The 13,192-nt window shown below is 38.7% G+C and overlaps 1 protein-coding gene across 9 annotated transcripts in view; it reads right to left on the reverse strand.

The window, feature by feature from the left end:
- LOC131894589 (uncharacterized protein PF3D7_1120000-like) overlaps positions 1-13,192 on the reverse strand; it is a 72,199-nt gene that overhangs the window by 27,402 nt on the left and 31,605 nt on the right. For 3 of the 9 annotated variants that reach the window (XM_059244901.1, XM_059244895.1, XM_059244894.1), the window contains 3 exons: positions 8,901-9,140; positions 5,746-5,982; positions 1,381-1,818 (listed from right to left, as the gene is read on the reverse strand). In XM_059244901.1, the coding sequence (XP_059100884.1) occupies positions 1,381-1,818; positions 5,746-5,982; positions 8,901-9,140 (915 nt within the window). The remainder of the gene's footprint in view (positions 1-1,380; positions 1,819-5,745; positions 5,983-8,900; positions 9,141-13,192) is intronic. The other 6 variants (XM_059244898.1, XM_059244897.1, XM_059244900.1 and 3 more) reach the window with 6 other exon arrangements.

Here is a 13,192-nt window from a genome sequence, read left to right on the forward strand (position 1 = left end):
TAGAAACTGTAAGAAAGATCAAATGTGTTTTGCAAAAATAGTTCAGTATTGGTACAAAGCATTTTTAAAAGGCCAGGGAGGAGAGACAAACAAGTAGAACTCTCTGTCCAGAGGGCAGCAAGCAGCAGGCACAGCCAACAGGATTCATTTCAAACTCCACGCTGTGAACATGCCGTTGCATGTACACGGACTATCCATGCTACTACGTCTAGTTCTAATGTAGCCTACTGTCCTCTTGTTACAGTGAGATAAGTACTAGAGTGAAATTCTAACTTCAAAGGTTCCATTCTGGAAGGTGAGGTTCTCTTTCTAAGCATTGGGGTTGATTCAGGAACCTGTTCTGTCTGTCTGTCAGCAGAGAAAGGTTAAAATCACAGACCTTAGTTACCAGTTGGTACTTTGAGGGATGACTGGAGCCCAGAACTTCCCAACTTCAGTGTTTCTGTGCTATTGACTGGATTGAAGAAAACAACAAAGGACAGAGCAGAATGACAGCAGGAAAGTTTCAGAGAATGGTAAGAAGTGATGTTGCCTGAAATTAGGCCACCCAAGGGTTAATGCACAGCACTCTATCAATTCATTAGAAGAGGAGGCAGCCTAACTTGGGAAAAGCAAATTATTTAAGAAGATAAACTTTCCGGGTGGTGGTGGCACACACCTTTAATCCCAGCACTCGGGAGGCAGAGCCAGGTGGATCTCTGTGAGTTCAAGGCCATCATGGTCTACAGAGTGAGATCCAGGACAGGTTCCAGAACTAAACAGAGAAACACTGTCTGGAAAAACCATTTTTTTTTTAAAAAAAGATAAACACTTGTAAAGTATAATAAACCTATAATTATATATGCAAATATACACAGAAGTCTGAAACAAGAGAGAAAAAATAGCTTAGAATTCTCTAATGCAGCTCTATAGTCTATCTATACCTGTTAACATACAGTGTGGTTTTACTAGTCATGTGATTTATTTCTTTGAAATATTGAAACCAGTGTCCTTTCTTGACTTCAGTATGCATTTGCTATATAATTTCTAATTCTGCTTTTGTTTATACACTTACCACATGCATGTCTGTTCTTTCCCTGTCAACCATAACTACTCTCTGGCTTGTTATTATTCTCTATTTTATGTACTATTACCAGACTTGTGCCCATTTGTGTTAACAGCACGTTCACTTCCTGATCTATTGTTTTCATAGTTGAGTCACATGAACATCGGAAGATTACCAGCCACTGGATTCTTGGGACCAAGAACATGAGGGGCCAGGATATGATCAAGGTTGGGCATCTGACAGGAACTATCTGCAGGACTGCTGACTCAGGCAAACAGATGCATCTTTCAAAGCCTGTCAATCAAACACAGTCCTTTCCAGTGAGAGAGACCTACCTGGTAGTCTGCAGTTCCTTTAGAGGCACCAGGTAGTGGCTCTTCTTTAGGACAAATGATAATTTTGGAATTTTTAACCTGTTGCCGAACCATCTCTTTTAATTCCCTTCTAAAGAGTTCCTTCAGGTACTGCAGATTCCAGTGCTCCTGCTCTTGCAGCAGGGCCATCTCCTCCACAAATAGTTGTCTTAATTCCTTCTTGAGTATTCCCCTAATTTCCTCTAGATCCTTTCTGAGGAGTTCCCTCATCTTTGCATGCCCTGTAGCCAATTCCTCCTTTATTAATTCCTTTATATCATTTCTGAGGAGTTCATTCAGTTGTGTGTGGTGCCAATCAGCTTGCTCCTTCACGTCCTCCTTCCTCCTGACCAAAGGAAGTCTTGAATGCACACGTGCATCTTGTCCATCATGTTTCTTCTTTTCTTCAGTCATTTTCTGCTGATGAGAAAAAGGAGATTAGTTCGCTTGACTTCATTCTCACATTTGTTGTTGTTGTTTGGGGTGCTTGTTCACAAAATGGCTTTGTCCTTACAGGTTGTAGGGAGCAGATGGGGAAAGCAGGAAGCACATTTTAATAGTTCAGTTTCTTCATAAGTTTGGCTACTCAAGTCACTAGGCTATCATCAGCAGAAAACCATGAACCAACAAACTTGCTCAGTGTTAACTGAAATAAATTTAATTTTGTTAAATTTGCCAAAAATAGTGACTTGGATGATTTTTAACATTACAAAACAATTCTTGAACAATGGGTTTTGTATTGTTAATCTTTGATGTCTAGTAGGGTCATTGTGGTCCTGTTATAAATAACTCCATTTTGACTGTTTTTATGTATGCATATGTATATGTATATAAGGGTGTGCATGTGTGTGTCCTTTAGCTGCTCTTTCTGCAGGGATACCTGGCTAAGTGTTGATTTTATCTCTCAGTACAGGCAGTAAAGACAATTAGAAACTGGGGTAGAACTGATTCTATAACCTTGACATAAGTGTGAATGGTAATGAGACTACAAATTTCAGTTCTAGAGAATAAATTCTTTTTAAGTTATCCTAACATGCTGGTTATTATGGACACATTGTTCATAATGTCAATCACCTTGTCAGGAGGCTTAAGCTTATCATACATATATCATTAGAGGACATTATATAAGTGAGAGAGTGCAAATTTTTCAGAATAAAATTTACCTTAATTGTAAAGACTGTTTAAGATAAGGTTTCACAGGAAATTACTAGATTTTAAGAGTTTATGTTTATTTTAATTTGTTTATGTACACGTGTGCCTGACTGTCTCCATGTGTGTGCTGAAGCTCTTGGAGGCCTGAATCAGGCATCAGATCTGTGGAATTGGAATTACAGGTGGTTGTATGTTACTATGTAAGTTCTGGGAACTAAATTCAGGTCTTCTTGAAGGAATAGTAAGGGCTTTAAATTCTGAGCTATCTCTTCAGTCCTTTTAAAAATTAAGTTTATAGTTTATGTGTAAAGATTTTATGCCTTATAAAGTATTTCTAGAAAAATGTTAGGCAAAATATTAGAAATAAAGATACAATGCTTTATGAAGGAAAATTCAGATATTATTGATATGGATTGCATTTAGAATGATAAATTGACCAGGTTAGTGCACATTTCAGGCATGAGAGGAATATAATATGTTTGACAGTAATGTACCAAACTACAACCACTATATGTTTCATGGAAATATGATTATAGCATAAATGAAGTACAAGAATTTTTTAGGCTTGGATTCAAATCCATTGTTTGATGCTAGGAAAGGATTCCAACACTGAGCAACATCCACTATCCTGTAAACAAAAGTTCTTACAATTACCAGTGTCTAATACCTAGTATGTAATCCCATATTCAAGAATTAACATGTAATTTAAACTTTCTTAATATGAATTAATACAAACCATCTGGAAAATACTAAAATTTTTATCACAGTGGATGACAGAGTGTTAAGTTTAGTTACTTATAGAGGGAGAGTAGATGACATTTGCTGTGAGATTGTGCCTCCTAGAAAAGTCAAAGTAGCTACACCCATAAAGTCTTATCAACATGGCTGCCTAAACATGACCTAAACAAAAATGATATCAATAGACAGCTAACATAGAAGGGCAAAAGGTCACAGGGCCACACCTCTATATAAAGAACTATGGGTGAGTGGGAAATGCTAAGGAGTGGAGAGATGGTCCTCTCCAGGGAAGTACCTCCCTCAATGAATCATCTAATACCAATGTTCAGCCCTGAGGTTATATAAATACATGTATACATACATGTAAAATTATATTGACTGAGCAGGTTGTATTCATATATTTAAGAGTGTGTGTGTGTGTGTGTATTGTGTGTATATATGTGTGTGTGTGTGTGTGTGTGTGTGTGTTTGTGTAAAAACATAAAGAGAGACCATAAATTTGAGAGCAAAGGGGAGTCTATGGGAGGAGTTGGGGGAGAAAAATGAAGGGAAGTAAATGATATAATTATATTATTATTTCAGAAAATATTAATTAAAGAAAAAAAGCACAAATTAGATTTTTAGCAAACCAATGCATTTGTGTGGCTCATATAGAAGGGAAACCTTCTGCACAGGTACTGATCAATGACATGGCTCAAAGCATACTGGATTCAATTCCTTATAGGTAATTGAAAGTCCAGATTGTTGAAGAAACCTCTGGAATCGTAATGTCTAATTCAGTTTGTGCAAGTAACTATATGTATCTTCTCTGGGCCACATATCTCTTTTGGTGAGTTGATTTTGAAATAGTGTGTGCAAAGCAAATACATGCATGTGAAATAGTTTCTTCTTTTTAATATCCAGTTTTCTCAAAACAGCTGCAAGATGAGGCCGAGGTGATGGCTCAATGGATGTTTCTTTCTGTTTCTGTCATAAAAAGCATGACCAAAAGCAACATGCAAGGAAAGGAATTATTTGGCTTCTATACCCTGGGTCACAATCTAGTGAAGGAAGTCAAGACAGAAACTCAAAGTAGGAACTTAAGAAGAAGCCATGGACCCATTAGCTGCTTACTGGTTTGCTCCTCATGGTTTTCTCAGCATGTTTTCAGATATGACCCAAGACTGTCTGCCCAAAGGTAGCACTCTTCATCCTAAACTGGGTCCTTGCACATCAATCATTAAGCAAGAAAATGCCCCACACACTTGCCTACATGCAATCTGTTGGAGAGACTTTCCCAACTGAAGTTCCTCTTCAATGTCATGATGCTGTTTACTTAATGGAGAAAACAGGTAATAGAGCAGAATGATGGGCAGGCAAGAATCAGGAAATGGTAAAAGCCAATGTCTTCGTTTGTTACTCAAAATCTGAGGTACCCAGAAAACTTAGAAGGCACAACTGAGTATCAATGTATACATAATGAAAGGTGCATATGGATTTAAAGGGTAAATATTTGTAAAATACAATAAACTTATACCTTCAAGATGAAAACTTATACAAATTCTGGATTATTTAATGTAAAAGCAAGGGAGATACAAACTTGAGTAGTCAACTATTTGCTGTGGGATGCCCTGTATGTTGTGAATAAATAAAACACTGATTGGCCAGTAGCCAGGCAGGCAGTATAGGATAGGCAGGACAAACAGAGAGGAGAGGCTGGGACGTGGAAGTCTGGGAGGGACGCCAGCCTGCCATCCAGGTAGCAGCATGTAAAGCCACGAAACACGTGGCAACATATAGATTAACAAAAATGGGCTGAGTATAAGAGTAAGGGCTAGACAGTGGTAGGCCTGAGCTAATGGCCGAGCAGTCTAAATAATACAAGCGTCTATATGTTTATTTTATAAGTGGGCTACGGGACTGCTGGGGCTTGGCAGGACCTGGAGTGAAAAACTCTAGCTACAACTATTCAAGTAGATAAGTCAACAGTGGGAAAACTGTGGTGCTATTTTCATTCCAGTCACATGATCCTAGAAGCCCAGACACCTTTGGTTCACTAGACTTTGCCATGTGTCTACTGGCTAACCCCTAGTTCCTTATATACACTTCGTTCTGGTATCACTTGCAGAGCCGCCATGTTGGTTCCTTTCATATCAACTGTAACGACTCCTGGGCCTTTATTTTTACTATTATTTACTTTCACCATAATTGTATGAATTTTCCTTATGGTGTTAAAAACATGTTTGCTTTTTAGTTTGTTATCTTTAGAGTCTAGTTTATTTTGCTTAAACCTTAGATGATGACTGGCCAGTGTATTCCTGGGACTGGGAGCATGAGGAAATGCAAGTTATTTTCATGATTTAGGTTTTGCTGTTGTTTGGAAAATATCTACCCTACTTCAGAGATGGGCAGTCCAGACGCATCTTTTCCTACAAGCTCAAATATATGCAATTTTCAGATCAGAGGGAACAGAATTACCTTTAAGTATGCTTTCTCTTTGGGCTTACTGGGAATTGGCACTCTGTTAGAACAGATGTTGCTTTCAGACTTTTCATACATTTTACGCATTTTCTTCTTGAAATCTTTCCTGAGAATTTCGTTAAGACATGCATACTGGTGTGCACTCATCTGGGCCCACATCTCCTCCTTACTCTTTTTTTCAGAGAAATGTTCTGATTGTGTAGATGTGTATTCTTGTTTTGAGGACATTTTCTGCTGAGGAGAAGATGGAAGATTAATTTGATTTGTTTCAGTCTCAGTGTTCTTTATTTGGGGTGCTTGTATTTTAAAATGACTGTAACTTTACAAGACAAAGGTTATGGAGATAGTGAAGCAGAAAATAATTGGTAATTAACAGTTAAATTTATCCATATCTATGCGCAGCTACCCAAAAATCACTAGGCTATCATTAAAAGCTGAAATCATTTGTATTAGGTAAGAGCCTAGGACTTCTACATTCAGGGTTTCAGTGCTATTTACCAGGCACTACTTACTATACAGGAGAAAAATGATAACAGAGCAGAATATTAGCCAGACAAGTATCAGGGAACACTAAAGGGCAATGTCTTCAGGTTGTTCCACGAAGTCTGAGGCACCCAGAGTACTTGTAAGGCATACCTGAATTGCTACATGGGAGAATGATAGCTTTAGTTGCAAAATGCATATGTTCTCCAGAAGATATATTTGCAAGATACACTGAACATAACTAAAAAATGTGTGTGTGTGTGTGTGTGTGTGTGTGTGTGTGTGTGTGTGTGTGTTTGTAGTGTAGGCCTACAGCCTACAATTGTACAGCTACCTGATTTTTGACTAAGAGGCCAACCTTGTTGTAAAGACAGTATCTTTAACAAATGATGCTGGTCAAACAAGGAAGCTACATGTAGAAGAATAAAACTTGATTCTTATTACTTTACCTTGAACAAAACTCAAATCCATATATATCAAGGACCTTAATATAAGATCTGGTACCCTGAATTTGGTAGAAAAAAGAGTAGGAAATATACTTGAATTTATAGGCACTAGAATGGATTTTCTGAACAGATCCTGATAGTACAAGCATTAAGACAAACAAATGAGAAATGGGAACACATAAAACTAAAAAGTTTCTGCATAGAAAAGGACAACATAATTGGAGTAAAAAGGAAGCCTACAGAATGTGAAAAAATCTTGACCAGCTATCTGTCTGACAGAAGGCTTCTGTCTAGAATATGAAAAGAACTAACTAACTAACTAACTAACTAACTAACAAGTAAATACATAAACATCAGGGAAAGAAAGCAACCCAATTTAAAAAAATGAGGCATGGGACTAAACAAATAGTTTAGTTTTACTAAACAAATAGTTCCCAAAATATGGAAACTAAATGGTTGATAAAATTTTTTAAATGTTCAATATCCTTAGCCATCAGAAAAATACAAATTAAAACTACTTTGACATTTCATCTCCCCCCAGTCAGAGTGGCTAAGGTTCTTAAAATGACAACAAATGTTGGCATGGATGTGGGGAAAGAGGAACAGGTTTTCACAGCTGGTGGGAGTGCAAACTGGTGTAGCCAACTATGGAAATCAGTGTAGATATTCCTTGTAAACCTACAAATAAATTGATCACATAGTCCTTCTATATTAGTCCTTGAGCATCTATCCAAGGACTCTATATCCTTCTGCAGTGATACTTGCTCATCCATGTTCATTGCTGTCTTATTCCCAGTTTCCAGAAAAATGGAAACCACCTAGATGTTCATTAACTTATCAAAAGAGAATAAAATGTGGTGTATTTACATAATGGAATTTTATTCAGTTGATTAGAAAATTCAGTCCTAAAAGCCACACATAAAAGGATGAAGCTGGAAACCGTCATTCCAAGTGAGGTAGCCTAGACCCAGAAAGACAGTATTGCAAGTTTTCTCTTATTTGTAGATTATAAGCTTTGAATATGTAGATGTTCATGTTTCATTTGGAATCCCCATAGAGGACAACATTAAACTGACTCCTAATGACTTACCAATCTCTTTCATTAAGCCCATAGATTAGTGCCTCTACTAACCCTCATCAGAGAAGCTTCTTTTTGCAGTAGATGATGATTGACAGAGACCCACAACTGGTCTCTGCAGAATTCTCAGCCCTAAATGAAAACCTATCTTATACCCTCTCCTAAGGCTCAGGTATCATTGTAGAAGAGGGGGCAAAAAGACTGTAAGAGCCAGAAGTGGTGGATAACTGCAAGGAAGCGGTCTTTTCTGGACAAAACAGGGTATTTGCATGTATGAACGCCACAGCAGTTGCAGTAGCATGTGCAAGACCTGAAGAAGGGAGGTGAACCTGAAGTGCCACCCATACTGAGGAGGTATTGTCAATAATTGCTGCTAGGAGAGGGAGAGGGAGTTTTCTGTAAGGGTCTGTGTAGCCCCTGTTGGTGGACCGTGCTCCAGTAGGTGGTAACACAAATCCGATTCAATGGCATTTAGAGAAAAGCCTGAGGACAAAGGGAAGGGGGCTGTAGTCTGTGAGGAGCTGTGGGATGAGTGTGATCAAAATGCATCATATGAAATTCTCAATGAACTAAAAAAAGAAATGCAAACCTAGACACATTTCTGACACTTTTTAAGTAGATAGAGAAGAAAATTGAGAATTCAACTGTTCTCATACATATAACTTTAACTACAGAAATATGATGTCTTTTTATTTCAATTCAATAAAATTATATCTTTGAAGTGCATAAATGACTACAATTTGGGTTTACTATATTTAGGCATATGTCTAATATCAAATTTCCAATTACTTATGCTTTGGTTTACATACATCAAATGTCATTTCAACTGTAATGACCCCCAGTTCCCTCACTACTATTGTGTGGTTATTATCGTTTGTTTTTGTATTAGTGCTAGAATTCTTCTTTGTGTTTAAACCACGGCAGGTTTAAGATTTGTTATTTTCATAGCTTTAATTATTTGCATGTAAGGCTGGGAAGATGACTAACCAAAGTATTCCTGTGACTAAGAAAACAAGGAGATGTGAGGGCATGTCCAAGGCTGGGTTCTTTTGTTGGGAAACTCTGCAGTACCACAGAGAGACCCTCCACATCATCTTTCCCCCATCATGAAACAAGCACTTTTAAAATTAGTGGGAACTACTTACCATTGAGTGTGTTCTTCCTCCAGAGGTACTAGGTAGTAGTTCGTCATCAGATGTATCAGATTCAAAACCTTCTTTCATCTTCTCCTTGAATCTTTCTCTGAGGTACTGGTTAAGATATGAATACTGTGTTGCAACTATCCGTACCCATTTTTCTTCAATTGCGTCCTCAGAGGGAGGCTGAAGACCGACAGTTTTATATTCACTGTCACATTTAGTTTTTTCTTGGTCTTGAGTTATTTTCTGCATATAGGAAAGATGGAATATACATTTGCTCATATTTTTTTGTTTTGAGATGTATGTCTTCAAACAACTCTCTTTCCCTTAGTAGTCGTCAGATATCGACACAGAAAAAAATAGACACTACTAATTTAATAATTGTATATCCTTATAAATGCTTAGCTACTCACGATTACTGACCTATCATTAAGAAGTGAAAATAGTCACATCCACCCACACAGCTGCCATCTCAATACTCAAAGACCTACTCTGGACCTCAGTCTCTGACTTTATTTGTAAATCCTCTCTCTGCCATAGCCACACCCACAGCTGCCATCTCAGCACCCAAAGACCTACTCTGGACCCTCAGGCTCTGACTTCAGCTGGTGAGTACCTCCCTTACTCCCACCTCCCACCCCTACCATACCCACACTCATAGGCATAGCTCCAGACCATGGCTCACATTAGCTTTGCCTGATGAAGGTCCAGTCAAGTAGCTCATGCCCCAGCTTTGCCTGGCCTAACTGGCCACACAGCTCTGGCATTGGCCTTATCTAAGGCAGGCTAAAATCTGACATCAGACACACAACCAAAGAAGGAAGTCCATCTGCCCAGAGATTAACGAAATAGAAGCAAACAAAACCATTGAAAGAAGCAATGAATCTAAGAGCTGGTTCTTGACAGAGATATGGAATGAGATCTACATGAACAGCCTGGACATGAGTGGGGCTAATGAAGGGCGAGGGTCAAGGGAAAGAGAGCTTGGGGGAGCGGGAGATCCCAGCTGGATCAACAACAGACAGGGAGAACAAGGAATAGGAGACCATGGTAAATGAAGACCACATGAGAATAGGAAGAAGCAAAGTGCTAGAGAGGCCCACAGAAATCCACAAAGATACCCCCACAACAGACTGCTGGCAATGGTCGAGATACAGCCCAAACCGACCTACTCTGGTGATGGGATGGCCAAACACCCTAATTGTCGTGCTAGAAACCTCATCCAACTACTGAGAGATCTGGATGCAGAGATCCATGGCTAGGCCCCGGGTGGATCTCTGGGAGTCCAATTAGCGAGAAAGAGGAGGGTTTATATGAGCGAGAATTGTTGAGACCAAGGTTGGATAAAGCACAGAGACAAATAGCCAAACGAACGGAAACACATGAAATATGAACCAATGGCTGAGGGGTCACCAACTGAATCAGGCCCTCTGAATGGGTGAGACAGTTGATTGGCTTGATCTGTTTGGGAGGCATCCAGGCAGTGGGACCGGGTCCTGTGCTCATTGCATGAGTGGGCTGTTTGAAACCTGGGGCCTATGCAGGATCGCTTGGCTCGGCCTGAGAAGAGGGGACTGGACCTACCTGGACTGAGTCTACCAGGTTGATCTCAGTCTGCGGTGGGGGGGGGGGGGTTGGGGGCGCTGGGGGGAAGGTGAGGGGGGCGGGAGGGGGGAGAACAAGGGAATCCGTGGCTGATATGTAGAACTGAATTGTATTGCAAAGTAAAAAATACATAAATAAAAAATAAAAGTAGATTCAATTAAAAAAAAAAAAGAAGAAGAGAAATCAACAGACCTTTGCCCAACAAACTGAAAGAAGGAAAGAGGTAAACAGAGAGTCGTTACAACAGACACCAAGAAATTCAGAACATAATAAAGGAATGCTTTCAAAGCCTTTGTTCTAAGAATAGAGAGGTGGCTCAGAAGTTAAGAGCACCTGTTGCTATTCCAGAAGTTCTGGGGTTCCATTCCCAGCACCTGCATGGTGGCTCACAGCAGTCTGTGACTCCAGTCCCAGGGGCTTTAGTGCCCTCTCCTGGCCTCCATGGATATTGTATGCACATAGTGCACAGATATACATATAGGCAAAAGACTCATGCATATAAAAATACTAAGAAATGAGGTGGTCAAAATTATTTTAAAAACATGTCCTCTATAAAATTGGAAATTCTAAAAGAAATGCACCAATTTCCAGGTTCATCCAAACCACCAAAATATTAATCCAAATGAGATCAACAACCTAAACAGACCCATAACAAATGAGAAAATTAAAAGAAGTAATAAAAATTTTTCTGACTAAAAAAAAAAAAAAAAAGCCCAGGCTCAGATGGATTCACATCAGAATCCCACCACACTTTTTTTTATCATCTTTTAAAAATAATTTTTATTATTTAAAATCATTTTTAAATTCAAATATATTTTGATCATATTCTTCCCCTCCCTAAAATTTGTCCAGATCCTTGCCTACACCCTACCCACCCAACTTTTAAGTTCTTCCCTAAAAAACAAGACAAAACCTAATAAAACAACACAGCGCCAATAATTTATAAAACAAAGTACAGTATCACTGAGAAAAAAACAACAACAAAATACCAAACTATAAACAAATAAAATCACATACAGGAAAAACTGTGGAGTCCATTATTTGTTGGTCAAGTACTCCTGAACATGAGATCTGCCCTGGAGTAGTGGATATATCATTGTCCTTGCATTGGAGAAAAATTGATTTTCTCTCTCCAGCAGGTATAAATGACAGTTCCATTGTTAACTTTTAGCCTACTGGCTAGGTTTTTCATTCATTCATTCATTCATTCATTCATTCAATCATCATTAGAAAATATAACAAAATAAAATATAACAAGACAAAACAAAAATGATCACATCAAAGTCAGAAAAGACAGATGATAGTATACTTGAGTGACCCCAAAGATTCAACCAAGGAACTGATACAGCTTATAAACACCTTCAGCAACATAGCAGGATACAAGATAACTCAAACAAATCAGTAGCCCTCCTATATACAATTGACAAACAGGCTGAGAAGGAAATCAGAGATACATCACCCTTTACAATAGCCACAAATGATATAAAATACCTTGGGGTAACACTAACCAAGCAAGTGAAGGACCTATATGACAAGAACTTTAAGTCCCTGAAGAAAGAAATTGAAGAACATGTCAGAAAATGGAAAGATCTTCCATGCTCATGGATAGGCAGGATTAACATAGTAAAAATGGCAATCCTACCAAAAGCGATCTACAGATTCAATGCAATCCCCATCAAAATACCAACACAATTCTTCACAGACCTGGAAAGAATAATACTCAACTTCATATGGAAAAACAAAAAACTCAGGATAGCCAAAAGAATCCTGTACAATAAAACAACCTCTGGAGGCATCACAATCCCTGACCTCAAGCTCTACTATTAGAGCTACAGTAATAAAAACAGCTTGGCATAAAAACCGACATGTGGAACAATGGAATTGAATGGAAGACCCTGACATTAATCTGCACACCCATGAACATATAATTTTTGACAAAGAAGCCAAAACTGTACAATGGAAAAAGAAAGCATCTTCAACAAATGGTGCTGGCATAACTGGATATCAACGTCCATATCTGTCACCGTTGACAAAACTTAAGTCCAAGTGGATCAAAGACCTCAACATAAATCCAGCCACTCTGAACCTGATAGAAGAGAAAGTAGGAAGTAGTCTTGAATGCATAGGCATAGGGGATCACTTCCTAAATATAACACCAGTAGCACAGACACTGAGAAAAACAATCAATCAATGGGACCTCTTGAAACTGAGAAGCTTTTGTAGAGCAAAGGATATGGTCAACAAGGCAAAGCGACAGCCTACAGAATGGGAAAAGGTCTTCACCAACCCCACATCTGACAGAGGGCTGACATCCAGAATATATAAAGAACTCAAGAAATTAGACATCAAAATGCCCAACAGTCCAATTAAGAAATGGGCTATAGAACTAAACAGAGAATTCTCAACAGTGGAAGCTCAAACGGCTGAAAGACATTTAAGGAATTGCTCAACATCCTTAATCATCAGGGAAATGCAAATCAAAACGACTCTAAGATACCACCTTACACCTGTCAGAATGGCTATGATCAAAACCACTGAAGACAGCTTATGCTGGAGAGGATGTGGAGCTAGGGGAACTCTCTTCCACTGCTGGTGGGAATGCAAGCTTGTACAACCACTTTGGAAATCAATATGGTGCTTTCTTAGAAAATTGGGAATCAATCTCCCCCAAGATCCAGCTATACCACTCTTGG

This window comes from Peromyscus eremicus, chromosome 17, assembly GCF_949786415.1.
Source record: "Peromyscus eremicus chromosome 17, PerEre_H2_v1, whole genome shotgun sequence".
Taxonomy (NCBI): Eukaryota; Metazoa; Chordata; class Mammalia; order Rodentia; family Cricetidae; genus Peromyscus; species Peromyscus eremicus.